At 48.5% G+C, this 27,500-nt stretch overlaps 1 protein-coding gene across 1 annotated transcript in view; it reads left to right on the plus strand.

The window, feature by feature from the left end:
• Positions 1–27,500, plus strand: part of LOC135511527 (lipoma-preferred partner homolog) — a 458,670-nt gene that overhangs the window by 289,980 nt on the left and 141,190 nt on the right. The window contains exon 12 of the mRNA XM_064933017.1: positions 13,787–13,880. Coding sequence (XP_064789089.1) covers positions 13,787–13,880 — 94 coding nt within the window. The remainder of the gene's footprint in view (positions 1–13,786; positions 13,881–27,500) is intronic.

A 27,500-nucleotide genomic window follows, 5' to 3' on the forward strand; every position in this document is an offset into this window, starting at 1 on the left:
AAGGTTCTGGTAGTGGTACTGTATATCCTGCAGGCTGGTAGTAGAAGGTTCTGGTAGTGGTACTGTATATCCTGCAGGCTGGTAGTAGAAGGTTCTGGTAGTGGTACTGTATATCCTGCAGGCTGGTAGTAGAAGGTTCTGGTAGTGGTACTGTATATCCTGCAGGCTGGTCGTAGAAGGTTCTGATAGTGGTACTGTATATCCTGCAGGCTGGTAGTGGAAGGTTCTGGTAGTGGTACTGTATATCCTGCAGGCTGGTAGTGGAAGGTTCTGGTAGTGGTACTGTATATCCTGCAGGCTGGTAGTAGAAGGTTCTGGTACTGTATATCCTGCAGGCTGGTAGTAGAAGGTTCTGGTAGTGGTACTGTATATCCTGCAGGCTGGTAGTGGAAGGTTCTGGTAGTGGTACTGTATATCCTGCAGGCTGGTAGTGGAAGGTTCTGGTAGTGGTACTGTATATCCTGCAGGCTGGTCGTAGAAGGTTCTGGTAGTGGTACTGTATATCCTGCAGGCTGGTAGTGGAAGGTTCTGGTAGTGGTACTGTATATCCTGCAGGCTGGTAGTGGAAGGTTCTGGTAGTGGTACTGTATATCCTGCAGGCTGGTAGTGGAAGGTTCTGGTAGTGGTACTGTATATCCTGCAGGCTGGTAGTGGAAGGTTCTGGTAGTGGTACTGTATATCCTGCAGGCTGGTAGTAGAAGGTTCTGGTAGTGGTACTGTATATCCTGCAGGCTGGTAGTAGAAGGTTCTGGTAGTGGTACTGTATATCCTGCAGGCTGGTAGTAGAAGGTTCTGGTAGTGGTACTGTATATCCTACAGGCTGGTAGTGGAAGGTTCTGGTAGTGGTACTGTATATCCTGCAGGCTGGTAGTGGAAGGTTCTGGTAGTGTGTATCGTGCAGGCTGGTAGTAGAAGGTTCTGGTAGTGGTACTGTATATCCTGCAGGCTGGTAGTAGAAGGTTCTGGTAGTGGTACTGTATATCCTGTTGGCTGGTCGTAGAAGGTTCTGGTAGTGTTACTGTATATCCTGCAGGCTGGTAGTAGAAGGTTCTGGTAGTGGTACTGTATATCCTGCAGGCTGGTAGTAGAAGGTTCTGGTAGTGGTACTGTATATCCTACAGGCTGGTAGTGGAAGGTTCTGGTAGTGGTACTGTATATCCTGCAGGCTGGTAGTAGAAGGTTCTGGTAGTGGTACTGTATATCCTGCAGGCTGGTAGTAGAAGGTTCTGGTAGTGGTACTGTATATCCTGCAGGCTGGTAGTAGAAGGTTCTGGTACTGTATATCCTGCAGGCTGGTAGTAGAAGGTTCTGATAGTGGTACTGTATATCCTACAGGCTGGTAGTGGAAGGTTCTGGTAGTGGTACTGTATATCCTGCAGGCTGGTAGTGGAAGGTTCTGGTAGTGGTACTGTATATCCTGCAGGCTGGTAGTGGAAGGTTCTGGTACTGTATATCCTGCAGGCTGGTAGTAGAAGGTTCTGGTAGTGCTGTATCCTGCAGGCTGGTAGTGGAAGGTTCTGGTAGTGGTACTGTATATCCTGCAGGCTGGTAGTAGAAGGTTCTGGTAGTGGTACTGTATATCCTGCAGGCTGGTAGTGGAAGGTTCTGGTAGTGGTACTGTATATCCTGCAGGCTGGTAGTAGAAGGTTCTGGTAGTGGTACTGTATATCCTGCAGGCTGGTAGTGGAAGGTTCTGGTAGTGTTACTGTATATCCTGCAGGCTGGTAGTGGAAGGTTCTGGTACTGTATATCCTGCAGGCTGGTAGTATACGGTTCTGGTAGTGGTACTGTATATCCTGCAGGCTGGTAGTGGAAGGTTCTGGTAGTGGTACTGTATATCCTGCAGGCTGGTAGTGGAAGGTTCTGGTAGTGGTACTGTATATCCTGCAGGCTGGTAGTAGAAGGTTCTGGTAGTGGTACTGTATATCCTGCAGGCTGGTAGTGGAAGGTTCTGGTAGTGGTACTGTATATCCTGCAGGCTGGTAGTAGAAGGTTCTGGTAGTGGTACTGTATATCCTGCAGGCTGGTCGTAGAAGGTTCTGATAGTGGTACTGTATATCCTGCAGGCTGGTAGTAGAAGGTTCTGGTAGTGGTACTGTATATCCTGCAGGCTGGTAGTAGAAGGTTCTGGTAGTGGTACTGTATATCCTGCAGGCTGGTAGTGGAAGGTTCTGGTAGTGGTACTGTATATCCTACAGGCTGGTAGTGGAAGGTTCTGGTAGTGGTACTGTATATCCTGCAGGCTGGTAGTGGAAGGTTCTGGTAGTGGTACTGTATATCCTGCAGGCTGGTAGTAGAAGGTTCTGGTAGTGGTACTGTATATCCTGCAGGCTGGTAGTGGAAGGTTCTGGTAGTGGTACTGTATATCCTACAGGCTGGTAGTAGAAGGTTCTGGTAGTGGTACTGTATATCCTGCAGGCTGGTAGTAGAAGGTTCTGGTAGTGGTACTGTATATCCTGCAGGCTGGTAGTAGAAGGTTCTGGTAGTGGTACTGTATATCCTGCAGGCTGGTAGTAGAAGGTTCTGGTAGTGGTACTGTATATCCTGCAGGCTGGTAGTGGAAGGTTTTGGTAGTGGTACTGTATATCCTGCAGGCTGGTAGTAGAAGGTTCTGGTAGTGGTACTGTATATCCTGCAGGCTGGTAGTGGAAGGTTCTGGTAGTGGTACTGTATATCCTGCAGGCTGGTAGTGGAAGGTTCTGGTAGTGGTACTGTATATCCTGCAGGCTGGTAGTAGAAGGTTCTGGTAGTGGTACTGTATATCCTGCAGGCTGGTAGTAGAAGGTTCTGGTAGTGGTACTGTATATCCTGCAGGCTGGTCGTAGAAGGTTCTGGTAGTGTATATCCTGCAGGCTGGTAGTAGAAGGTTCTGGTAGTGGTACTGTATATCCTGCAGGCTGGTAGTGGAAGGTTTTGGTAGTGTATATCCTGTTGGCTGGTCGTAGAAGGTTCTGGTACTGTATATCCTGCAGGCTGGTCGTAGAAGGTTCTGGTAGTGGTACTGTATATCCTGCAGGCTGGTAGTAGAAGGTTCTGGTAGTGGTACTGTATATCCTGCAGGCTGGTAGTGGAAGGTTTTGGTACTGTATATCCTGCAGGCTGGTAGTAGAAGGTTCTGGTAGTGGTACTGTATATCCTGCAGGCTGGTAGTAGAAGGTTCTGGTAGTGGTACTGTATATCCTGCAGGCTGGTAGTAAAAGGTTCTGGTAGTGCTGTATCCTGCAGGCTGGTAGTAGAAGGTTCTGGTAGTGCTGTATCCTGTTGGCTGGTCGTAGAAGGTTCTGGTAGTGCTGTATCCTGCAGGCTGGTAGTAGAAGGTTCTGGTAGTGGTACTGTATATCCTGCAGGCTGGTAGTAGAAGGTTCTGGTAGTGGTACTGTATATCCTGCAGGCTGGTAGTAGAAGGTTCTGGTAGTGCTGTATCCTGCAGGCTGGTAGTAGAAGGTTCTGGTAGTGTTACTGTATATCCTACAGGCTGGTAGTAGAAGGTTCTGGTAGTGGTACTGTATATCCTGCAGGCTGGTAGTAAAAGGTTCTGGTAGTGCTGTATCCTGCAGGCTGGTAGTAGAAGGTTCTGGTAGTGCTGTATCCTGTTGGCTGGTCGTAGAAGGTTCTGGTAGTGCTGTATCCTGCAGGCTGGTAGTAGAAGGTTCTGGTAGTGGTACTGTATATCCTGCAGGCTGGTAGTAGAAGGTTCTGGTAGTGGTACTGTATATCCTGCAGGCTGGTAGTAGAAGGTTCTGGTAGTGCTGTATCCTGCAGGCTGGTAGTAGAAGGTTCTGGTAGTGTTACTGTATATCCTACAGGCTGGTAGTAGAAGGTTCTGGTAGTGGTACTGTATATCCTGCAGGCTGGTGTAATAGCCAGAAGGCAGACAGACAGGCAGGCTGGCAGACACACGTAACAAATGAAAAATGAAATATTCCGTGCCTGTAAAATGTGTTTGAACGGGGTATGGTGATAGGTGCCAGGCGCACCAGGTTGGAGTCAACGCGTTCAACACCCTGTAGAGTCCATGACCGACCAATTGAGGCTGTTCTGAGGGCAAGAAGGGGTTCAGCTCAGTTTTTAGGGAGGTGTTCCTAATATTTTGTTCAGTGCCCACTGTTCTGGCTTTTACAGGAGGTGTTTGGAAGGTGTTCCTAATATTTTGCTCAGTTCCCACTGTTCTGGCTTTTACAGGAGGTGTTTGGAAGGTGTTCCTAATGTTTTGCTCAGTGCCCACTGTTCTGGCTTTTACAGGTGTTTGGAAGGTGTTCCTCATGTTTTGCTCGGTGCCCACTGTTCTGGCTCTTACAGACACCTCGGAGGTGTTTGATCAGGCTCAGCATCCGAAGAATACTCGTCAGCGACGTCGTGATTCATGTCTTCCGTCTGAGATGTTTTCCATTCAGATCTTGTAGCGTCGCTAACACAGCATGGTTGTCCATGTCGTCTCTTCTCTTCTTGCCATTGTAAAGTACTCTCACTGTATACAGGGTATTGTCTGGAGGACTGGGTCGTACCTGGTGAATGTGGTACCTGATGTTACACAGGCGACAATGAGTACATTTACATTTACATTTAAGTCATTTAGCAGACGCTCTTATCCAGAGCGACTTACAAATTGGTGAATTCACCTTCTGACATCCAGTGGAACAGCCATTTTACAATAGTGCATCTAAATCATTTAAGGGGGGGTGAGAAGGATTACTTATCCTATCCTAGGTATTCCTTGAAGAGGTGGGGTTTCAGGTGTCTCCGGAAGGTGGTGATTGACTCCGCTGTCCTGGCGTCGTGAGGGAGTTTGTTCCACCATTGGGGGGCCAGAGCAGCAAACAGTTTTGACTGGGCTGAGCGGGAACTGTACTTCCTCAGTGGTAGGGAGGCGAGCAGGCCAGAGGTGGATGAACGCAGTGCCCTTGTTTGGGTGTAGGGCCTGATCAGAGCCTGGAGGTACTGCGGTGCCGTTCCCCTCACAGCTCCGTAGGCAACCACCATGGTCTTGTAGCGGATGCGAGCTTCAACTGGAAGCCAGTGGAGAGAGCGGAGGAGCGGGGTGACGTGAGAGAACTTGGGAAGGTTGAACACCAGACGGGCTGCGGCGTTCTGGATGAGTTGTAGGGGTTTAATGGCACAGGCAGGGAGCCCAGCCAACAGCGAGTTGCAGTAATCCAGACGGGAGATGACAAGTGCCTGGAGTAAACGCACAAGAAGAAGAACAGCTCAAGTTGCAGTTGTTCTCACTTCATATTTTAGCATCTCTGGCGTTCTAGCCCCACAAGCCATTCAGGTAAGAGGATAAAGATGGCTGTCACCTGTAGCCTCTTTCGTCCGCGGCAGTGTGGCCTCGCTGACAGAGTCCGTAACTCTCCTTTAGGAGTCTGTGCGTCAGCCTGCACTCTTGTGCCAGTCAGTTGATTAGAGAATGCCTTTACAGGTGTGCTGTTTAGTAATCCTGTGCAGGTGTGATGGGTGAGCAGAGCTGTGATGCCGCCTTCAGCCGGCCTGGTGAAGGTAGTGTAGCCTTCTACAGTGCTGAACTGAGTGACACTGTCCACTGTGCTGAAGTGAGCCCACCTGTTCTTCTGTGCTGAGGTGGGTGGTTCTGTTCATGGTGCTGAAGTGAGCCCACCTGTTATTCTGTGCTGAGGTGGGTGGTTCTGTTCATGGTGCTGAAGTGAGCCCACCTGTTATTCTGTGCTGAGGTGGGTGGTTCTGTCCATGGTGCTGAAGTGAGCCCACCTGTTATTCTGTGCTGAGGTGGGTGGTTCTGTTCATGGTGCTGAAGTGAGCCCACCTGTTCTTCTGTGCTGAGTTGGGTGGTTCTGTTCATGGTGCTGAAGTGAGCCCACCTGTTCTTCTGTGCTGAGTTCGGTGGTTCTGTCCATGGTTCTGCACTGGCAGTCCTTCAGCCACACTTCTGGCCATGCCTCTCACGTTGCCACTGGTACACTACATGCCCAGAAGTATGTGGCCACCTGTTCGTCGAACATCTCATTCCAAAATCATTGCCATTAATATTCCCCTCCTTTGCCCCTCCACTCTTCTGGGAAGGCTTTTCCATGAGATGTTGGAACATTGCTGTAGGAACTTGGTTCCATTCAGCCACGTGAGCATTAGTGAGGTTGGTCACTGATGTTGGGCGATTATACCTGGCTCTCAGTCAGCGTTCCAAGTCATTCTCCAAACCCGGATGGTGAACTGTGATTCATCATTGCATAGAACGCGTTTCCACGGCTCCAGAGTCCAATGGCGGCGAGTTTTACACCACTCCAACCGACGCTTGGCATTGCGCATGGTGATCTTAGGCTTGTGTGCGGCTGCTCGGCCATGGAAACCCGTTTCATGAAGCTCACGACCAACAGTTCTTGTGCTTGTGAAGTTGCTTCCAGAGGCAGTTTGGAACTGAATAGTGAGTGTTGCAACGGAGGACAGAGGATTTTTACACCCTACGTGCTTAATAACCTCTCTGGGATATAACGTCCCACCTGGTCAAAAGACAGTGAAAATGTAGAGCGCCAAATTCAAATAAATTACTATAAAATCTACCTTTCATTAAATCACACATGCAAGATAGCAAATTAATGCTACACTCGTTGTGAATCCAGCCAACATGTCAGATTTCAAAAAAGCTTTTTCGGCGAAAGCAAACGATGCTATTATCTGAGAGTAGCACCTCCGTAAACAAAGAGAGAAAACATATTTCAACCCTGCAGGCGCGACACATATAATTAATGCCTTACCTTTGACGAGCTTCTTCTGTTGGCACTCCTATATGTCCCATAAACATCACAAATGGTCATTTTGTTCAATTAATTCCGTCCGTATATATCCAAAATGTCCATTTATTTGGCACGTTTGATCCAGAAAAACACTGGTTCCAACTTGCACAACGTCACTACAAAATATCTCAAAAGTTACCTGTAAACTTTGCCAAAACATTTCAAACTACTTTTGTAATACAACTTTAGATGTTTTTTTAACGTAAATAATCGATAAAATTGAAGACGGGATGATCTGTGTTCAATACAGGAAGAAAACAAACTGAAGCATGCTTTTTGGCCACGCGCCTCTAACTAACAGTACACTTCAAGTGACCCTCGTTCAAGGTGGCCGTACTTCTTCATTACACAAAGGAATAACCTCAAACCAATTTCTAAAGACTGGTGACATCCAGTGGAAGCGGTAGGAACTGCCAACAAGTCCCTGAGGATTCCCAATGAAAGCCCATTGAAAAGAGAGTGACCTCAATGAAAACAAAAATCGGAATGTTTTGTTCTCAGGGTTTCGCCTGCTACATAAGTTCTGTTATACTCACAGACATGATTCAAACAGTTTTACTGAGAGTGTGTCAGGGTGTTTTCTATCCAAATCTAATCATAATATGCATATCTTATCTTCTGGGGATGAGTAGCAGGCAGTTGAATTTGGGCATGCATTTCATCCGGACGTGAAAATACTGCCCCCTGTCACCAAGAAGTGGTCCCGTTCTGTGAGCTTTGCGGCTGAGCCATTGTTTCTCCTAGACGTGTCCACTTCACAATAACCGCGCTTACAGTTGACCTGGGCAGCTCTAGCAGAGGAGGACTTTTACCAACTGACTTGTTGGAAAGGTGGCATCCTGTGATGGTGTGATGTAGAAAGCCACTGAGCTCTTCAGTAAGGCCATTTTACTGCCAGTGTTTGTCTATGGAGATTGCATGGCTGTGTTTTCATTGTTATACACATATCAGCAACGCGTGTGGCTGAAATAGTCATTTGAAGGGGGGTCCAGATACTTTTTCCATCACTCACTTTCTCTCTCTGTTCAACTCACCCAGTATCCCTCTTTCTCTCTCTGTTCAACTCACCCATTATCCCTCTTTCTCTCTCTGTTCAACTCACCCATTATCTATATTTTGCTCTCTGTTCAACTCACCCATTATCCCTATTTCTCTGTTCAACTCACCCATTATCCATCTTTCTCTGTTCAACTCACCCATTATCCATCGTTCTTTCTCTTTTCAACTCACCCATTATCCCTATTTCTCTGTTCAACTCACCCATTATCCCTCTTTCTCTGTTCAACTCACCCATTATCCATCGTTCTTTCTCTGTTCAACTCACCCATTATCCATCATTCTTTCTCTTTTCAACTCACCCATTATCCCTATTTCTTTGTTCAACTCACCCATTATCCCTCTTTCTCTATCTTTTCAACTCACCCATTATCCATCTTTCTTTCTCTTTTCAACTCACCCATTATCCCTATTTCTCTGTTCAACTCACCCATTATCCATCTTTCTTTCTCTTTTCAACTCACCCATTATCCCTCTTTCTCTATCTTTTCAACTCACCCATTATCCATCTTTCTCTCTCTTTTCAACTCACCCATTATCCCTATTTCTCTGTTCAACTCACCCATTATCCATCTTTCTCTGTTCAACTCACCCATTATCCATCGTTCTTTCTCTTTTCAACTCACCCATTATCCCTATTTCTCTGTTCAACTCACCCATTATCCCTCTTTCTCTGTTCAACTCACCCATTATCCATCGTTCTTTCTCTTTTCAACTCACCCATTATCCCTCTTTCTCTATCTTTTCAACTCACCCATTATCCCTATTTCTCTGTTCAGCTCACCCATTATCCCTCTTTCTCTATCTTTTCAACTCACCCATTATCCCTATTTCTCTGTTCAGCTCACCCATTATCCCTCTTTCTCTCCCATCATACTTTACTTAGTTTATTTAATCTGTTATATGTGTGAAATTAGTTTCGGTGTATTTTCGGTTAAGTTTTGAGGCAATTTTCTGTGTATTTCTTTGAACTGGGCACCTTCAACTGTCGGCAGAAGGAAGGAGCAACAAGTGAAAACCATTCAAATAATGACTGTTCTGTTTGTGACATTAAGATTCTAACAACGACAGTGTGTTATATAGACATTATATAGACGTATTTATTAAAAGTCAAGGATGGTAGGGGGGGCATGACTTTAAAAATGGCAGAGTAATAGAAAATAATAATTAGTGTACAATCCAAATGACTTCTTTAGCGGTTCTAGTGTTAACACTGCTAATCTAACCCACACATCAAACCAAAGGGGATTAAATCCTCCCATTATGAAAAACTTGTTTCTGACATTAAACGTGTTTCTTATCCGTACCCTGCTGTCTCACGCAGCCTCTCCCTGCCAGGCTGTTTAAAGCACCTTGTTAGGGCTTTCTGTTTTGACGGCAGAGAATCATTTCTCGCTTGAATAAAAGAGAGAAATTGCTTCCCTGCATGCTTCACGATTGCTTCACTGTTTTTATTCACCCTTATTAAACAGCAATAATATAAGCTTGTGAGATCTATTTGCTGGAGAGACGTTTATGTGATATTTCTAAGTTCAGTATAAGGGTAATACAACAGCCTAGGGCCAGCCAGTGGCCCTTTCACACTCACACACACTCACACACACAAACACACACTCACACACACTCAAACACACTCACACACACACACAAACACACACTCACACACACTCACACACACACTCACACACACACACAAACACACACTCACACACACAAACACACACTCACACACACAAACACACACTCACACACACAAACACACACTCACACACACAAACACACACTCACACACACAAACACACACTCACACACACAAACACACACAAACACACACTCACACACACAAACACACACTCACACACACTCACACACACAAACACACACAAACACACACAAACACACACTCACACACACAAACACACACTCACACACACTCACACACACAAACACACACTCACACACACAAACACACACTCAAACACACACTCACACACACAAACACACACTCACACACACAAACACACACTCACACACACAAACACAAACTCACACACACAAACACACACTCACACACACTCAAACACACTCACACACACACACAAACACACACTCACACACACTCACACACACACTCACACACACACACAAACACACACTCACACACACAAACACACACTCACACACACAAACACACACTCACACACACAAACACACACTCACACACTCACACACACAAACACACACTCAAACACACACTCAAACACACACTCACACACACAAACACACACTCACACACACAAACACACACTCACACACACAAACACAAACTCACACACACAAACACACACTCACATACACACACAAACACACACAAACACACACAAACACACACAAACACACACTCACACACACAAACACACACTCACACACACAAACACACACTCACACACACTCACACACACAAACACAGATTGCAGGCTGCTGAGTGTGACCACAATCTGCTCAGTCACCATCTGCTGCTCTCCAGTGATGAATAAGAACATGATATTTGCCTAAACGCTCATAAAAGACCTGTGGACTAACAGCTGTCTAATGGTCCTAAATGACTACAGATGAGACATGTCAGAGAGGCACTCTTTAATGCCAGCCTGAGGTGCGTTCAACATGGGAAATAGTTGCGTTCCATTTAGTTTGCGTTGGTTTGCTAATGTTTGTTGATCAGTCTGAGAAGGTAGTGTTGGTCGAAGGTACGTGTCTCTTTGGGGTCTAAACCGTTGCTACAAATAATCATCTGACCATGTTTCTATTCATGTACGACTAGCAAAGTCATTTTCAGTTTGAATATTGCCGCTGAAAAGCCACGGTGATCCAGGCAGAAGGAGCCGCAGCAGTGAGATAAAGTATGTGAACCCTTTGGAATTACCTGGAGTTCTGCATAAATTGGTCATAACATTTCATGTGATCTTCATCTAAGTCACAACATCAGACAAACACAGTCTGCTTAAACTAATAACACACAAATTATTGTATTTTTCTTGTCTGTATTGAATACATCATTTAAACATTCACAGTGTAGGTTGGGAAACGTATGTGAACCCCCCCAAGGCTAATGACTTCTCCAAAAGCTAATTGGAGTCAGGAGTCAGCTAACCTGGAGTCCGATCATTGAGACGAGATTGGAGATGTTGGTGAGAGCTGCCTTGCCCTGTTCACAAGAAGCATTGCCTGATGTGTACCAGGCCTCAAACAAAAGAGATATAATAATTAAGATTAAGAATTGTTGACTTGCATAAAGCTGGAAAGGGTTACAAAAGTTTCTCTAAAAGCATTGATGTTCATCAGTCCATGGTAAGACGAATTGTGTAGAAATGGAGAAAGTTCAGCACTGTTGCTACTCTCCCTAGGACTGGCCGTCCTGCAAAGACGACTGCAAGAGCACAGAGCAGAATGTTCAGTGAGGTTAAGAAGAATCCTAGAGTGTCAGCTAAAGACTTACAGAAATCTCTGGAACATGCTGACATCTCTGTTGACGAGTTTAGTAAAACACTAAACAAGAATGGTGTTCATGAGTGGACACCATAGAAGAAGCCACTGATGTCCAAAAAAAACATTGCTGCATGTCTGAAGTTTGCCGAAGTGCACCTGGATGTTCCACAGCCCTACTGGAAACATATTCTGTGGACAGATGAAACTACAGTTGAGTTGTTTGGAAGGAACACACAACACTATGTATGGAGAAAAAATGGCACTGCACACCAACATCAAAACCTCATCCCAACTGTAAAGTCTGGTGGAGGGAGCATCATGGTTTGGGGCTGCTTTGCTGCCTCAGGGCCTGGACACCTTGCTCTCATCGACGGAAAAATGAATTCACAAGTTTATCAAGACATTGTTAGGCTATCTGTCCGCCAATTGAAGTTCAACAGAAACAGGGGTGATGCAACAGGACAACAACCCAAAACGCAGAAGTAAATCAACAACAGAATGGCTGCAACAGAATAAAATACACCTTCCGGAGAAGCCTTGTTGAACTTACCTCTGACCTCTGATATTACAGAAGGAAAGGCTATTATTGTTGTTTCTCTCATTTGCCTTGGTTTCATATCCCACATACCAGAGATTGGTTTCATATTCCATATTCCACATACCAGAGATTGGTTTCATATTCCACATACCAGAGATTGGTCTCATATTCCACAGGGGCACAGGGTCAGAGGCGAACAGGGTCAGAGTGGCACAGGGTCAGAGGGGCACAGGGTCAGAGGGGCACAGGGTCAGAGGGCCACAGGGTCAGAGGGGCACAGGGTCAGATGGGCACAGGGTCAGAGGGCCACAGGGTCAGAGGGGAACAGGGCCACAGGGTCAGAGGGACACAGGGTCAGAGGGGAACAGGGCCACAGGGTCAGAGGGACACAGGGACACAGGGTCAGAGGGACACAGGGTCAGAATGTCAGAGGGTCAGAGGGGAACAGGGTCAGAGGGACACAGGGTCAGAGGGCCACAGGGACACAGGGTCAGAGGGCCACAGGGTCAGAGGGGAACAGGGCCACAGGGTCAGAGGGACACAGGGTCAGAGGGCCACAGGGTCAGAGGGCCACAGGGTCAGAGGGGAACAGGGTCAGAGGGACACAGGGTCAGAATGTCAGAGGGGAACAGGGCCACAGGGTCAGAGGGACACAGGGTCAGAATGTCAGAGGGTCAGAGGGGAACAGGGCCACAGGGTCAGAGGGACACAGGGTCAGAATGTCAGAGGGGAACAGGGCCAGAGGGACACAGGGTCAGAATGTCATAGGGTCAGAGGGGAACAGGGCCAGAGGGACACAGGGTCAGAATGTCATAGGGTCAGAGGGGAACAGGGCCAGAGGGACACAGGGTCAGAATGTCAGAGGGTCAGAGGGGAACATGGCCACAGGGTCAGAGGGACACAGGGTCAGAATGTCATAGGGTCAGAGGGGAACAGGGCCAGAGGGACACAGGGTCAGAATGTCATAGGGTCAGAGGGGAACAGGGCCAGAGGGACACAGGGTCAGAATGTCAGAGGGTCAGAGGGGAACAGGGCCAGAGGGACACAGGGTCAGATTCCTTCACACACAGCAGACAGAACAGACTTCAGGATGCTTTAACAGAGAGGCCAAACTTGAGACCTCCATGAATGACCTCTAACCACATATTTAGTTGATAAACAACCTTCATCAGGACCTAGTCCTAACAACCTTCATCAGGACCTAGTCCTAACAACCTTCATCAGGACCTAGTCCTAACAACCTTCATCAGGACCTAGTCCTACAACCCTTCATCCCTGAGGATACTTGTCACCTACTGCTCAACCCACAGATTCATGTTTCCTTTCTTTAGTTTTGCTTTGAAGCTCTCAAGGCCAGATACGCTTGTAATTTCAGCTCTGTTCTATTATGTAGAAACCTGTGGTTTGACCACAGCTGTTCCACTGTGTCTGTCTAAGGGTTCCAAAAAGGGTTCTTCAGCTGTCCCCACACGATAACCCTTCTTGGTGTCAGCTAGAACCCTTTTGTTCTCCGATGATCCACTATGTCCCTGTGTTGCAGGCTCCCAGCGGTGGTTATGACTGGGGCAGACTGTGTGTATGATCCACTATGTCCCTGTGTTGCAGGCTCCCAGCGGTGGTTATGACTGGGGCAGACTGTGTGTATGATCCACTATGTCCCTGTGTTGCAGGCTCCCAGCGGTGGTTATGACTGGGACCACTATGTCCCTGTGTTGCAGGCTCCCAGCGGTGGTTATGACTGGGGCAGACTGTGTGTATGATCCACTATGTCCCTGTGTTGCAGGCTCCCAGCGGTGGTTATGACTGGGACCACTATGTCCCTGTGTTGCAGGCTCCCAGCGGTGGTTATGACTGGGACCACTATGTCCCTGTGTTGCAGGCTCCCAGCGGTGGTTATGACTGGGGCAGAGTGTGTATGATCCACTATGTCCCTGTGTTGCAGGCTCCCAGCGGTGCCAGGCCTGAGGAAGAACTGGAGCGCCTCACCAAGAAGATGCTGCATGACATGGAAAACCCTCCGGCCGAGGAGTACTTTGGTGAGACAGAACTTTACAGTACAGTAATCATTACCTACGGTGAACGGCATTATAAGGGTCGATCCCACCAAAAATAGTGCTTTTTTTGGTCTCTTTTGATATCTTCAGTGGATATATTAAATGAAGGCTAGTTTATTAATATAGACCACATGGAGAACTCAATAAGTCACATTTTATGAATAAAGACTTGCTAAAAGTGCTTAAAGTCAGCATTTTGACATTGTATACCTCTGTGCTCCCTGTAGGAAGATGTGAACCCACTAAACATCTGTAAAGACCTAGTTATTTTGTTGCTTTGACAAAGTCAGTTCTGAACATTAAGCATTTATTTCATGTGATAAGTGATTCATTTATTTCATGTGACTAATGATTCATTTATTTCATGTGATAAGTGATTCATTTATTTCACGTGATTAATGATTCATTTATTTCATGTGATAAGTGATTCATTTATTTCACGTGATTAATGATTCATTTATTTCATGTGATTAGTGATTCATTTATTTCACGTGATTAGTGATTCATTTATTTCAAGTGATTAATGATTCATTTATTTCACGTGATTAATGATTCATTTATTTCATGTGATTAGTGATTCATTTATTTCAAGTGACTAATGATTCATTTATTTCATGCTACTAATGATTCATTTATTTCATGCGATTAATGATTCATTTATTTCATGTGATTAATTATTCATTTATTTCATGCGATTAATGATTCGTTTACGTCTGTTCCTCATTTTAAGGTCAACCCTGTTACATGAACTGAACTCTCATTTTAATATGGAGAAATTTTCCTTTTTAAATGTTTTTTTTTCTACTCTTTATATAAAAGCAGGTGTTCTGGTTCTACTCTTTATATAAAAGCAGGTGTTATGGTTCTACTCTGTATATAAAAGCAGGTGTTCTGGTTCTACTCTTTATATAAAAGCAGGTGTTATGGTTCTACTCTTTATATAAAAGCAGGTGTTCTGGTTCTACTCTTTATATAAAAGCAGGTGTTATGGTTCTACTCTTTATATAACAGCAGGTGTTCTGGTTCTACTCTTTATATAAAAGCAGGTGTTCTGGTTCTACTCTTTATATAAAAGCAGGTGTTCTGGTTCTACTCTTTATATAAAAGCAGGTGTTCTGGTTCTACTCTTTATATAACAGCAGGTGTTCTGGTTCTACTCTTTATATAAAAGCAGGTGTTCTGGTTCTACTCTTTATATAAAAGCAGGTGTTATGGTTCTACTCTTTATATAAAAGCAGGTGTTCTGGTTCTACTCTTTATATAAAAGCAGGTGTTATGGTTCTACTCTTTATATAAAAGCAGGTGTTCTGGTTCTACTCTTTATATAAAAGCAGGTGTTATGGTTCTACTCTTTATATAACAGCAGGTGTTCTGGTTCTACTCTTTATATAACAGCAGGTGTTCTGGTTCTACTCTTTATATAAAAGCAGGTGTTCTGGTTCTACTCTTTATATAAAAGCAGGTGTTCTGGTTCTACTCTTTATATAAAAGCAGGTGTTCTGGTTCTACTCTTTATATAACAGCAGGTGTTCTGGTTCTACTCTTTATATAAAAGCAGGTGTTCTGGTTCTACTCTTTATGTAAAAGCAGGTGTTCTGGTTCTGCTCTTTATATAAAAGCAGGTGTTCTGGTTCTGCTCTTTATATAAAAGCAGGTGTTCTGGTTCTACTCTTTATATAAAAGCAGGTGTTCTGGTTCTACTCTTTATATAAAAGCAGGTGTTCTGGTTCTACTCTTTATATAACAGCAGGTGTTCTGGTTCTACTCTTTATATAAAAGCAGGTGTTCTGGTTCTACTCTTTATATAAAAGCAGGTGTTCTGGTTCTACTCTTTATATAAAAGCAGGTGTTCTGGTTCTACTCTTTATGTAAAAGCAGGTGTTCTGGTTCTACTCTATGTAAAAGCAGGTGTTCTGGTTCTACTCTTTATATAAAAGCAGGTGTTCTGGTTCTACTCTTTATAAAAGCAGGTGAGCTGGTTCTACTCTTTATGTAAAAGCAGGTGTTCTGGTTCTACTCTATATAAAAGCAGGTGTTCTGGTTCTACTCTTTATATAAAAGCAGGTGAGCTGGTTCTACTCTTTATGTAAAAGCAGGTGTTCTGGTTCTACTCTTTATATAAAAGCAGGTGTTCTGGTTCTACTCTTTATATAAAAGCAGGTGTTCTGGTTCTACTCTTTATATAAAAGCAGGTGAGCTGGTTCTACTCTTTATGTAAAAGCAGGTGTTCTGGTTCTACTCTTTATATAAAAGCAGGTGTTCTGGTTCTACTCTTTATAAAAGCAGGTGAGCTGGTTCTACTCTTTATATAACAGCAGGTGTTCTGGTTCTACTCTTTATATAAAAGCAGGTGTTCTGGTTCTACTCTTTATATAAAAGCAGGTGTTCTGGTTCTACTCTTTATGTAAAAGCAGGTGTTCTGGTTCTACTCTTTATGTAAAAGCAGGTGTTCTGGTTCTACTCTTTATGTAAAAGCAGGTGTTCTGGTTCTACTCTTTATATAACAGCAGGTGTTCTGGTTCTACTCTTTATATAACAGCAGGTGTTCTGGTTCTACTCTATGTAGTAGCAGGTGTTCTGGTTCTACTCTTTATGTAAAAGCAGGTGTTCTGGTTCTACTCTTTATATAAAAGCAGGTGTTCTGGTCCTACTCTTTATCTAAAAGCAGGTGTTCTGGTTCTACTCTATGTAGTAGCAGGTGTTCTGGTTCTACTCTATGTAGTAGCAGGTGTTCTGGTTCTACTCTTTATGTAAAAGCAGGTGTTCTGGTTCTACTCTTTATGTAAAAGCAGGTGTTCTGGTTCTACTCTTTATATAAAAGCAGGTGTTCTGGTTCTACTCTTTATATAAAAGCAGGTGTTCTGGTTCTACTCTTTATGTAAAAGCAGGTGTTCTGGTTCTACTCTTTATGTAAAAGCAGGTGTTCTGGTTCTACTCTTTATATAAAAGCAGGTGTTCTGGTTCTACTCTTTATATAAAAGCAGGTGTTCTGGTTCTACTCTTTATCTAAAAGCAGGTGTTCTGGTTCTACTCTATGTAAAATCAGGTGTTCTGGTTCTACTCTATGTAAAAGCAGGTGTAACTCTGTTATGGTCAACCCTGTTACGGACAACCCTGTTACAGTCAACCCTGTTACGGTCAACCCTGTTACAGTCAACCCTGTTACGGTCAACCCTGTTACAGTCAACCCTGTTACACTCAACCATGTTACAGTCCACCCTGTTACAGTCAACCCTGTTACGGTCCACCCTGTTACGATCCACCCTGTTACGGTCAACCCTGTTACGGTCAACCCTGTTACGGTCAACCCTGTTACGGTCAACCCTGTTACACTCAACCCTGTTACAGTCCACCCTGTTACAGTCAACCCTGTTACACTCAACCATGTTACGGTCAACCCTGCTACGGTCAACCCTGTACGGTCAACCCTGTTACGGTCAACCCTGTTACAGTCAACCATGTTACGGTCAACCATGTTACGGTCAACCTTGTTACGGTCAACCCTGTTACGGTCCACTCTGTAACGGTCAACCCTGTTACGGTCCACTCTGTAATGGTCAACCCTGTTACGGTCAACCCTGTTATGGTCAACCCTGTTACGGTCAACCATGTTACGGTCAACCATGTTACGGTCAACCTTGTTACGATCAACCCTGTTACGATCCACCCTGTTACGGTCCACCCTGTTACGGTCAACCCTGTTACGGTCCACTCTGTAACGGTCAACCCTGTTACGGTCAACCCTGTTATGGTCAACCCTGTTACGGTCAACCATGTTACGGTCAACCATGTTACGGTCAACCTTGTTACACTCAACCCTGTTACGATCCACCCTGTTACGGTCCACCCTGTTACGGTCAACCCTGTTACGGTCCACTCTGTAACGGTCAACCCTGTTACGGTCAACCCTGTTATGGTCAACCCTGTTATGGTCCACCCTGTTACAGTCAACCCTGTTATGGTCAACCCTGTTACGGTCCACTCTGTAACGGTCAACCCTGTTATGGTCAACCCTGTTACGGTCCACTCTGTTACGGTCCACCCTGTTACAGTCAACCTTGTTACGGTCAACCCTGTTATGGTCAACCATGGTACAGTCAACCATGTTACGCTCCACTCTGTAACGGTCAACCCTGTTACGGTCAACCCTGTTACAGTCCACCCTGTTACAGTCAACCCTGTTACGGTCCACCCTGTTACGATCCACCCTGTTACGATCCACCCTGTTACGGTCAACCCTGTTATGGTCAACCCTGTTACGGTCAACCCTGTTACGGTCAACCCTGTTACGGTCAACCCTGTTACACTCAACCCTGTTACAGTCCACCCTGTTACAGTCAACCCTGTTACACTCAACCCTGTTACGGTCAACCCTGTACGGTCAACCCTGTTACGGTCAACCCTGTTACGGTCAACCCTGTTACAGTCAACCCTGTTACGGTCAACCATGTTACGGTCCACCTTGTTACGGTCAACCCTGTTACGGTCCACTCTGTAACGGTCAACCCTGTTACGGTCCACTCTGTAATGGTCAACCCTGTTACGGTCAACCCTGTTATGGTCAACCCTGTTACGGTCAACCATGTTACGGTCAACCATGTTACGGTCAACCTTGTTACGATCAACCCTGTTACGATCCACCCTGTTACGGTCCACCCTGTTACGGTCAACCCTGTTACGGTCCACTCTGTAACGGTCAACCCTGTTACGGTCAACCCTGTTATGGTCAACCTTGTTATGGTCCACCCTGTTACAGTCAACCCTGTTATGGTCAACCCTGTTACGGTCCACTCTGTAACGGTCAACCCTGTTATGGTCAACCCTGTTACGGTCCACTCTGTTACGGTCCACCATGTTACAGTCAACCTTGTTACGGTCAACCCTGTTATGGTCAACCATGGTACAGTCAACCATGTTACGCTCCACTCTGTAACGGTCAACCCTGTTACGGTCAACCCTGTTACAGTCCACCCTGTTACGGTCCACCCTGTTACAGTCAACCCTGTTACGGTCCACCCTGTTACGGTCAACCCTGTTACGGTCCACTCTGTAACGGTCAACCCTGTTACGGTCAACCCTGTTATGGTCAACCCTGTTATGGTCCACCCTGTTACAGTCAACCCTGTTATGGTCAACCCTGTTACGGTCCACTCTGTAACGGTCAACCCTGTTATGGTCAACCCTGATACGGTCCACTCTGTTACGGTCCACCCTGTTACAGTCAACCTTGTTACGGTCAACCCTGTTATGGTCAACCATGGTACAGTCAACCATGTTACGCTCCAATCTGTAACGGTCACCCCGGTTACGGTCAACCCTGTTACAGTCCACCCTGTTACGGTCCACCCTGTTACAGTCAACCCTGTTACGGTCCACCCTGTTATGGTCAACCCTGTTACGGTCCACTCTGTAACGGTCAACCCTGTTACGGTCAACCCTGTTACGGTCCACCCTGTTACAGTCCACCCTGTTACAGTCAACCCTGTTACGGTCCACCCTGTTACGGTCCACCCTGTTACAGTCCACTCTGTAACGGTCAACCCTGTTACGGTCAACCCTGTTACGGTCAACCCTGTTACGGTCCACCCTGTCACGGTCCACTCTGTAACGGTCAACCCTGTTACGGTCAACCCTGTTACGGTCAACCCTGTTACGGTCAACCCTGTTACGGTCAACCCTGTTACGGTCAGCCATGTTACGGTCAACCCTGTTACGGTTAACCATGTTACGGTCAACCCTGTTACGGTCAACCCTGTTATGGTCAACCATGTTACGGTCAACCCTGTTACGGTTAACTATGTTACGGTCCACCCTGTAATGATCAACCCTGTTACTTTATTTGGCACTTAGATTTTTTTTAGTTAACATCTTGAGATGGGAAAACTAGTTTTTATGCAGTTGAACATGTGCTCTGTCTGACAGAATGTAAAAATGATGTGAAAAGAGTAGAACTATTTCTCTCCCTCACCTTCTCTCCCTCACTTTCTCTCTCTCACTTTCTCTCTCTCACTTTATCTCCCTCACTTTGTCCCTCACTATTTCTCTCTCACTTTCTCTTTCCTCACCTTCTCTCTCTCACCTTCTCTCCCTCACCTTCTCTCTCTCACTTTCTCTCCCTCACTTTCACTCCCTCACTATTTCTCTCTCACTTTCTCTCCCTCACTATTTTTCTCCCTCACTATTTCCCTCTCTTACTTTCTCTCCCTCACTATCACTTTGCATTGTGGGTAGGGAAACAGAAACCAGTTGTAGTGATCTGGTCATTCTGCAGAAGTCATGAAAACGATATGTTGTGTAAGTACGAACGTACGGTGTGTGTGAGTGTGTACTCCCTCCCTCCCTCCCTCCCTCCCTCCCTCCCTCCCTCCCTCCCTCCCTCCCTCCCTCCTAATGTTAAGGTCATTATGATGTTCTGTGGTATAGAATGAAACTGCTCAGTTGCAGTTTTAATGGTCATTTCTTAGGCTAGTCACGTACTGTATTTGGGCCCATAGGGGGAAAGAAGCACTATCGTCAATGTACAGTATTTTATTTAAAGGTATTTGAATCAAAAGAGCTCATTGATGATCTTTCATCATGTGCTTTGTGCTAGTAGACCTTGTTCTCCCTCTGTTCTCAGAGGGAATGGTGTCCCTCTCCACACTGCCTCCACCACCTCACCCCCTGTTCTCTCCCATTCCACCTCACCCCCTGTTCTCTCCCATTCCACCTCTATGTCCCTCCAACCCTCCTTTCCTCTCCTCTTCTTCCCTGTTTTTCTCCTCTCTCTAGCCTTTAATCCCTTAACAGCCACCTTTGCCCCCTCCAGCCCTCTCCTCCGGCCCTCTCCTCTTCCCCTCTTCCCCCTCCGGCCCTCTCCTCTTCCCCTCTTCCCCCTCCGGCCCTCTCCTCTTCCCCTCTGCCCCCTCCGGCCCTCTCCTCTTCCCCTCTGCCCCCTCCGGCCCTCTCCTCTTCCCCTCTGCCCCCTCCGGCCCTCTCCTCTTCCCCTTTTCCCCCTCCGGCCCTCTCCTCTTCCCCTCTTCCCCCTCCGGCCCTCTCCTCTTCCCCTCTTCCCCCTCCGGCCCTCTCCTCTTCCCCTTTTCCCCCTCCGGCCCTCTCCTCTTCCCCTCTTCCCCCTCCGGCCCTCTCCTCTTCCCCTCTGCCCCCTCCGGCCCTCTCCTCTTCCCCTCTTCCCCCTCCGGCCCTCTCCTCTTCCCCTTTCCCCCTCCGGCCCTCTCCTCTTCCCCTCTTCCCCCTCCGGCCCTCTCCTCTTCCCCTCTGCCCCCTCCGGCCCTCTCCTCTTCCCCTCTTCCCCCTCCGGCCCTCTCCTCTTCCCCTCTTCCCCCTCCGGCCCTCTCCTCTTCCCCTCTTCCCCCTCCGGCCCTCTCCTCTTCCCCTCTTCCCCCCTCCGGCCCTCTCCTCTTCCCCTTTTCCCCCTCCGGCCCTCTCCTCTTCCCCTCTGCCCCCTCCGGCCCTCTCCTCTTCCCCTCTTCCCCTCCGGCCCTCTCCTCTTCCCTCTTCCCCCTCCGGCCCTCTCCTCTTCCCCTCTTCCCCCTCCGGCCCTCTCCTCTTCCCTCTTCCCCCTCCGGCCCTCTCCTCTTCCCCTTTTCCCCCTCCGGCCCTCTCCTCTTCCCCTCTGCCCCCTCCGGCCCTCTCCTCTTCCCCTCTTCCCCCTCCGGCCCTCTCCTCTTCCCCTCTGCCCCCTCCGGCCCTCTCCTCTTCCCCTCTTCCCCCTCCGGCCCTCTCCTCTTCCCCTCTTCCCCCTCCGGCCCTCTCCTCTTCCCCTCTGGCCCCTCCGGCCCTCTCCTCTTCCCCTCTTCCCCCTCCGGCCCTCTCCTCTTCCCCTCTTCCCCCTCCGGCCCTCTCCTCTTCCCCTTTTCCCCCTCCGGCCCTCTCCTCTTCCCCTCTGCCCCCTCCGGCCCTCTCCTCTTCCCCTCTTCCCCCTCCGGCCCTCTCCTCTTCCCCTCTTCCCCCTCCGGCCCTCTCCTCTTCCCCTCTTCCCCCTCCGGCCCTCTCCTCTTCCCCACTTCCCCCTCCGGCCCTCTCCTCTTCCCCACTTCCCCCTCCGGCCCTCTCCTCTTCCCCTTTTCCCCCTCCGGCCCTCTCCTCTTCCCCTCTGCCCCCTCCGGCCCTCTCCTCTTCCCCTCTGCCCCCTCCGGCCCTCTCCTCTTCCCCTCTTCCCCCTCCGGCCATATCCTCTTCCCCTCTGCCCCCTCCGGCCCTCTCCTCTTCCCCTCTTCCCCCTCCGGCCCTCTCCTCTTCCCCTCTGCCCCCTCCGGCCCTCTCCTCTTCCCCTCTGGCCCCTCCGGCCCTCTCCTCTTCCCCTCTTCCCCCTCCGGCCCTCTCCTCTTCCCCTTTTCCCCCTCCGGCCCTCTCCTCTTCCCCTCTGCCCCCTCCGGCCCTCTCCTCTTCCCCTCTGCCCCCTCCGGCCCTCTCCTCTTCCCATTTTCCCCCTCCGGCCCTCTCCTCTTCCCCTCTTCCCCCTCCGGCCCTCTCCTCTTCCCCTCTTCCCCCTCCGGCCCTCTCCTCTTCCCCTCTTCCCCCTCCGGCCCTCTCCTCTTCCCCCTCCGGCCCTCTCCTCTTCCCCTCTGCCCCCTCCGGCCCTCTCCTCTTCCCCCTCCGGCCCTCTCCTCTTCCCCTTTTCCCCCTCCGGCCCTCTCCTCTTCCGATCTCTTCCCCCTCCGGCCCTCTCCTCTTCCCCTTTTCCCCCTCCGGCCCTCTCCTCTTCCCCTCTTCCCCCTCCGGCCCTCTCCTCTTCCCCTCTGCCCCTCCGGCCCTCTCCTCTTCCCCTCTTCCCCTCCGGCCCTCTCCTCTTCCCCTCTGCCCCCTCCGGCCCTCTCCTCTTCCCCTCTGCCCCCTCCGGCCCTCTCCTCTTCCCCTCTGCCCCCTCCGGCCCTCTCCTCTTCCCCTCTTCCCCTCTTCCCCCTCCGGCCCTCTCCTCTTCCCCTTTTCCCCCTCCGGCCCTCTCCTCTTCCCCTCTTCCCCCTCCGGCCCTCTCCTCTTCCCCTCTGCCCCCTCCGGCCCTCTCCTCTTCCCCTCTGCCCCCCCTCCGGCCCTCTCCTCTTCCCCTCTGCCCCTCCGGCCCTCTCCTCTTCCCCTCTGCCCCCTCCGGCGCTCTCCTCTTCCCCTCTTCCCCCTCCGGCCCTCTCCTCTTCCCCTCTGCCCCCTCCGGCCCTCTCCTCTTCCCCTTTTCCCCCTCCGGCCCTCTCCTCTTCCCCTCTTCCCCCTCCGGCCCTCTCCTCTTCCCCTCTGCCCCTCCGGCCCTCTCCTCTTCCCCTCTTCCCCCTCCGGCCCTCTCCTCTTCCCCTTTTCCCCCTCCGGCCCTCTCCTCTTCCCCTCTCTGCCCCCTCCGGCCCTCTCCTCTTCCCCTCTTCCCCCTCCGGCCCTCTCCTCTTCCCCTCTGCCCCTCCGGCCCTCTCCTCTTCCCCTCTTCCCCCTCCGGCCCTCTCCTCTTCCCCTTTTCCCCCTCCGGCCCTCTCCTCTTCCCCTCTGCCCCCTCCGGCCCTCTCCTCTTCCCCTCTTCCCCCTCCGGCCCTCTCCTTTTCCCCTCTGCCCCCTCCGGCCCTCTCCTCTTCCCCTCTGCCCCCTCCGGCCCTCTCCTCTTCCCCTCTGCCCCTCCGGCCCTCTCCTCTTCCCCTCTTCCCCCTCCGGCCCTCTCCTCTTCCCCTCTTCCCCCTCCGGCCCTCTCCTCTTCCCCCTCTTCCCCCTCCGGCCCTCTCCTCTTCCCCTCTTCCCCCTCCGGCCCTCTCCTCTTCCCTCTCTGCCTCTTGTCTCACCCCCCTCTGCCCTCTGGCACCTCCCTTCTCCAGGCCCCTGGCCCCATGTGCCTCTCCAGCTCTCTCCTGTTCCTACTCTGCCCATGGCCTCAGTCTCTACCCAGTCAGTCTCTATGGTCATGCTGGAAAGGTCTCTACCCAGTCAGTCTCTATGATCATGCTGAATGGGTCTCTAATTAGCCAGTCTCTATGGTCATGCTGAATAGATATTGAATTAGCCAGTCTCTGTGATCATGCTGAATAGGTCTCTAATTAGCCAGTCAGTCTCTATGGCCATTCCTAATTGGTCTCTAATTAGCCTCTCCCCCTGTTCTCAACCCCTGTTCTGTCCCATATGGTTATGCTGAATAGGTCTCTAATTAGCCAGTCAGTCTCTATGATCATGCTGAATAGGTCTCTAATTAGCCAGTCGGTCTCTATGATCATGCTGAATAGGTCTCTAATTAGCCAGTCGGTCTCTATGGTTAAGCGGTATAGGTCTCTAATTAGCCAGTCAGTCTCTATGATCATGCTGAATAGGTCTCTAATTAGCCAGTCAGTCTCTATGATCATGCTGAATAGGTCTCTAATTAGCCAGTCAGTCTCTATGATCATGCTGAATAGGCCTCTAATTAGCCAGTCAGTCTCTATGATCATGCTGAATAGGTCTCTAATTAGCCAGTCAGTCTCTATGGTCATGCTGAATAGGTCTCTAATTAGCCAGTCAGTCTCTATGGTCATGCTGAATAGGTCTCTAATTAGCCAGTCAGTCTCTATGATCATGCTGAATAGGTCTCTAATTAGCCAGTCAGTCTCTATGATCATGCTGAATAGATCTCTAATTAGTCAGTCAGTCTCTATGGTCATGCTGAATAGGTCTCTAATTAGCCAGTCAGTCTCTATGATCATGCTGAATAGGTCTCTAATTAGCCGACCTGCTCACTGTGTTTACATTCACCAGGTGATTTGAAGCTTTAAAATCATAAATAACCACGTTATTATAATACTGTGACGTGCGAAGGGGTTTTTATTTGTATTGTCCTGTATGTACATAACCGGTATTAAGGGGATGTTAGCTTCACGTTGGCCTTGTCTCACACAGGATAAAGATCTTCATTGGTGAGACATCAGACACAGATCAGGTTGGAAGAGTCCCCTGGCGCAGTTAGGCAGGATGGCCCAGTCACTTTTAATGCCTTTCTATGCAGAGTTGGCCTCCTTTCTGACAAGGGAGCGTGTGTGTGTGTGTGTGTGTGTGTGTGTGTGTGTGTGTGTGTGTGTGTGTGTGTGTGTGTGTGTGTGTGTGTGTGTGTGTGTGTGTGTGTGTGTGTGTGTGTGTGTGTGTGTGTGTGTGTGCGTGCGTGCGCGTGTGCGTGTGTGTGTACGTGTGTACGTGTGCGTACGTGTGCGTGTGCGTGCGTGTTTGTGTGTGTGTGTGCGTGCGTGTGTGCGTGTGCGTGTGTACGTGTGCGTGTGTGCGCGTGTGCATGTTTGTGTGTGTGTGCGTGCGTGCGTGTGTGCGTGTGCGTGTGTGTGTGTGTGTGTGTGTGTGTGTGCGTGCGTGCGTGTGTACGTGTGCGTGTGCGTGTGCATGTGTGTGTGTGTGTGTGTGAAGCCTTGCTGCCATACCATGCATGCATACACACTTGCATCTGTTAGCAAACTAAGGCCAGGGGCAGACTGGGACACAAATTCAACCCTGGCATTTCTGCCAACCTTGTCACAACACAACTGATTGGCTCAATCACATTAAGAAGAAAATACATTTAACTTTTAACAAGGCACACCTGTTAATTGAAATGCGTTCCAGGTGACTACCTCATGAAGCTGGTTGACAGAATGCCAAGAGTGTACAAAGCTGTCATCAAGGCAAAGGGTGGCTACTTTGAAAAATCTCAAATCTCAAATATATTTTGATTTGTTTAACACGGTGTTTGGTTACTACATGATTCCATTTGTGTTATTTCATAGTTTTGATGTCTTCACTATTATTCTACAGTGTAGAAAACAGTAAAAATAACGAAAAACCCTTGAATGAGTAGGTTTGTCCAAACGTTTGACTGATACTGTGTATATATATATATATATTTATACTACCGTTCAAAAGTTTGGGGTCACTTGAAAATGTCCTTGTTTATGAAAGAAAAGCAAATTTTTTGGTCCATTAAAATAACATCAAATTGATCAGAAATACAGTGTAGACATGGTTAATGTTGTAAATGACTATTGTAGCTTGAAACATCAGATTTTTTAATGAAATATCTACATAGACGTACAGAGGCCCATTATCAGCAACCATCACTCCTGTGTTCCAATGGCACGTTGTGTTAGCTAATCCAAGTTTATCATTTTAAAAGGCTAATTGATCATTAGAAAACCCTTTTGCAATTATGTTAGCACAGCTGAAAACTGTTGTGTTGATTAAAGAAGCAATAAAACTGGCCTTCTTTAGACTAGTTGAGTATCTGGAGCATCAGCATTTGTGGGTTCTATTACAGGCTCAGAATGGCCAGAAACAAAGACCTTTCTTCTGAAACTCATCAGTCTATTCTTGTTCTGAGAAATGAGGTCTATTCCATGCGAGAAATTCCCAAGAAACTGAAGATCTCGTACAACGCTGTGTACTACTCCCTTCAAAGAACAGCGCAAACTGTCTCTAACCAGAATAGAAAGAGGAGTGGGAGGCCCCGGTGCACAACTGAGCAAGAGGACAAGTACATTAGAGTGTCTAGTTTGAGAAACAGACACCTCACAAGTCCTCAACTGGCAGCTTCATTAAATAGTTCCCGCAAAACACCAGTCCCAACATCAACAGTGAAGAGACGACTCCGGGATACTGGCCTTCTAGGCAGAGTTACAACGAAAAAGCCACATCTCAGACTGGCCAATAAAAATAAAAGATTAAATGGGCGAAAGATCACAGACACTGGACAGAGGAGCTCCGAAAATCGGGCCAGCCGCTTCCATTATGATTATTCTTTATATACATTGTTGAGGTCAATTTGGACCAGCCCATCCCATTATTAAGAGATGGTCCGGCCCTTCTGGCATTTGCCAGAATTGCCAGATGGCTAATACTACCGTGACTAAGGCCTGTGGTCTCCGGGGCCATGGGGAAGAGAAGAGTCGCTAACTGGGTCATATCTGATGTGAGGCAGCTGAGTCACACAATCAGAGATAACGTCTGCCTCCACAGCTTACATGCAGGGCTGGGGGAGGGAGGAGGGGGAGAAGGGGAGGGAGGAGGAGGAGAAGGAGAGGGAGGGAGGAGGAGAAGGGGAGGGAGGAGGAGGAGAAGGGGAGGGAGGAGGAGGAGAAGGGGAGGGAGGAGTAGAAGGGGAGGGAGGAGGAGGAGAAGGAGGGAGGAGGAGGAGAAGGGGAGGGAGGAGGAGGAGAAGGGGAGGGAGGAGGAGGAGAAGGGGAGGGAGGGAGGAGGAGAAGGGGAGGGAGGAGGAGGAGAAGGGGAGGGAGGGAGGAGGAGGAGAAGGGGGAGAGAGGGAGGGAGAAGGGGAGGGAGGAGGAGGGAGGAGGAGAAGAAGGGGGGGAGGGAGGAGGAGAAGAAGGGGAGGGAGGGAGGAGGAGAAGAAAGGGAGGGAGGGAGGAGGAGAAGAATGGGAGGGAGGAGGAGAATAAGGGGAGGGAGGGAGGTGGAGAAGAATGGGAGGGAGGAGGAGAAGGGGAGGGAGGAGGAGAAGGGGATGGAGGAGGAGAAGAAGGTGTGGGAGGAGGAGAAGAGGGGGAGGGAGGAGGAGAAGAAGGGGAGGGAGGAGGAGAAGAAGGGGAGGGAGGAGGAGAAGAAGGGGAGGGAGGAGGAGAAGAAGGGGAGGGAGGGAGGAGAAGAAGGGGAGGGAGGAGGAGAAGAAGGGGA

This window comes from Oncorhynchus masou, chromosome 24, assembly GCF_036934945.1.
Source record: "Oncorhynchus masou masou isolate Uvic2021 chromosome 24, UVic_Omas_1.1, whole genome shotgun sequence".
Lineage (NCBI taxonomy): Eukaryota > Metazoa > Chordata > Actinopteri > Salmoniformes > Salmonidae > Oncorhynchus > Oncorhynchus masou.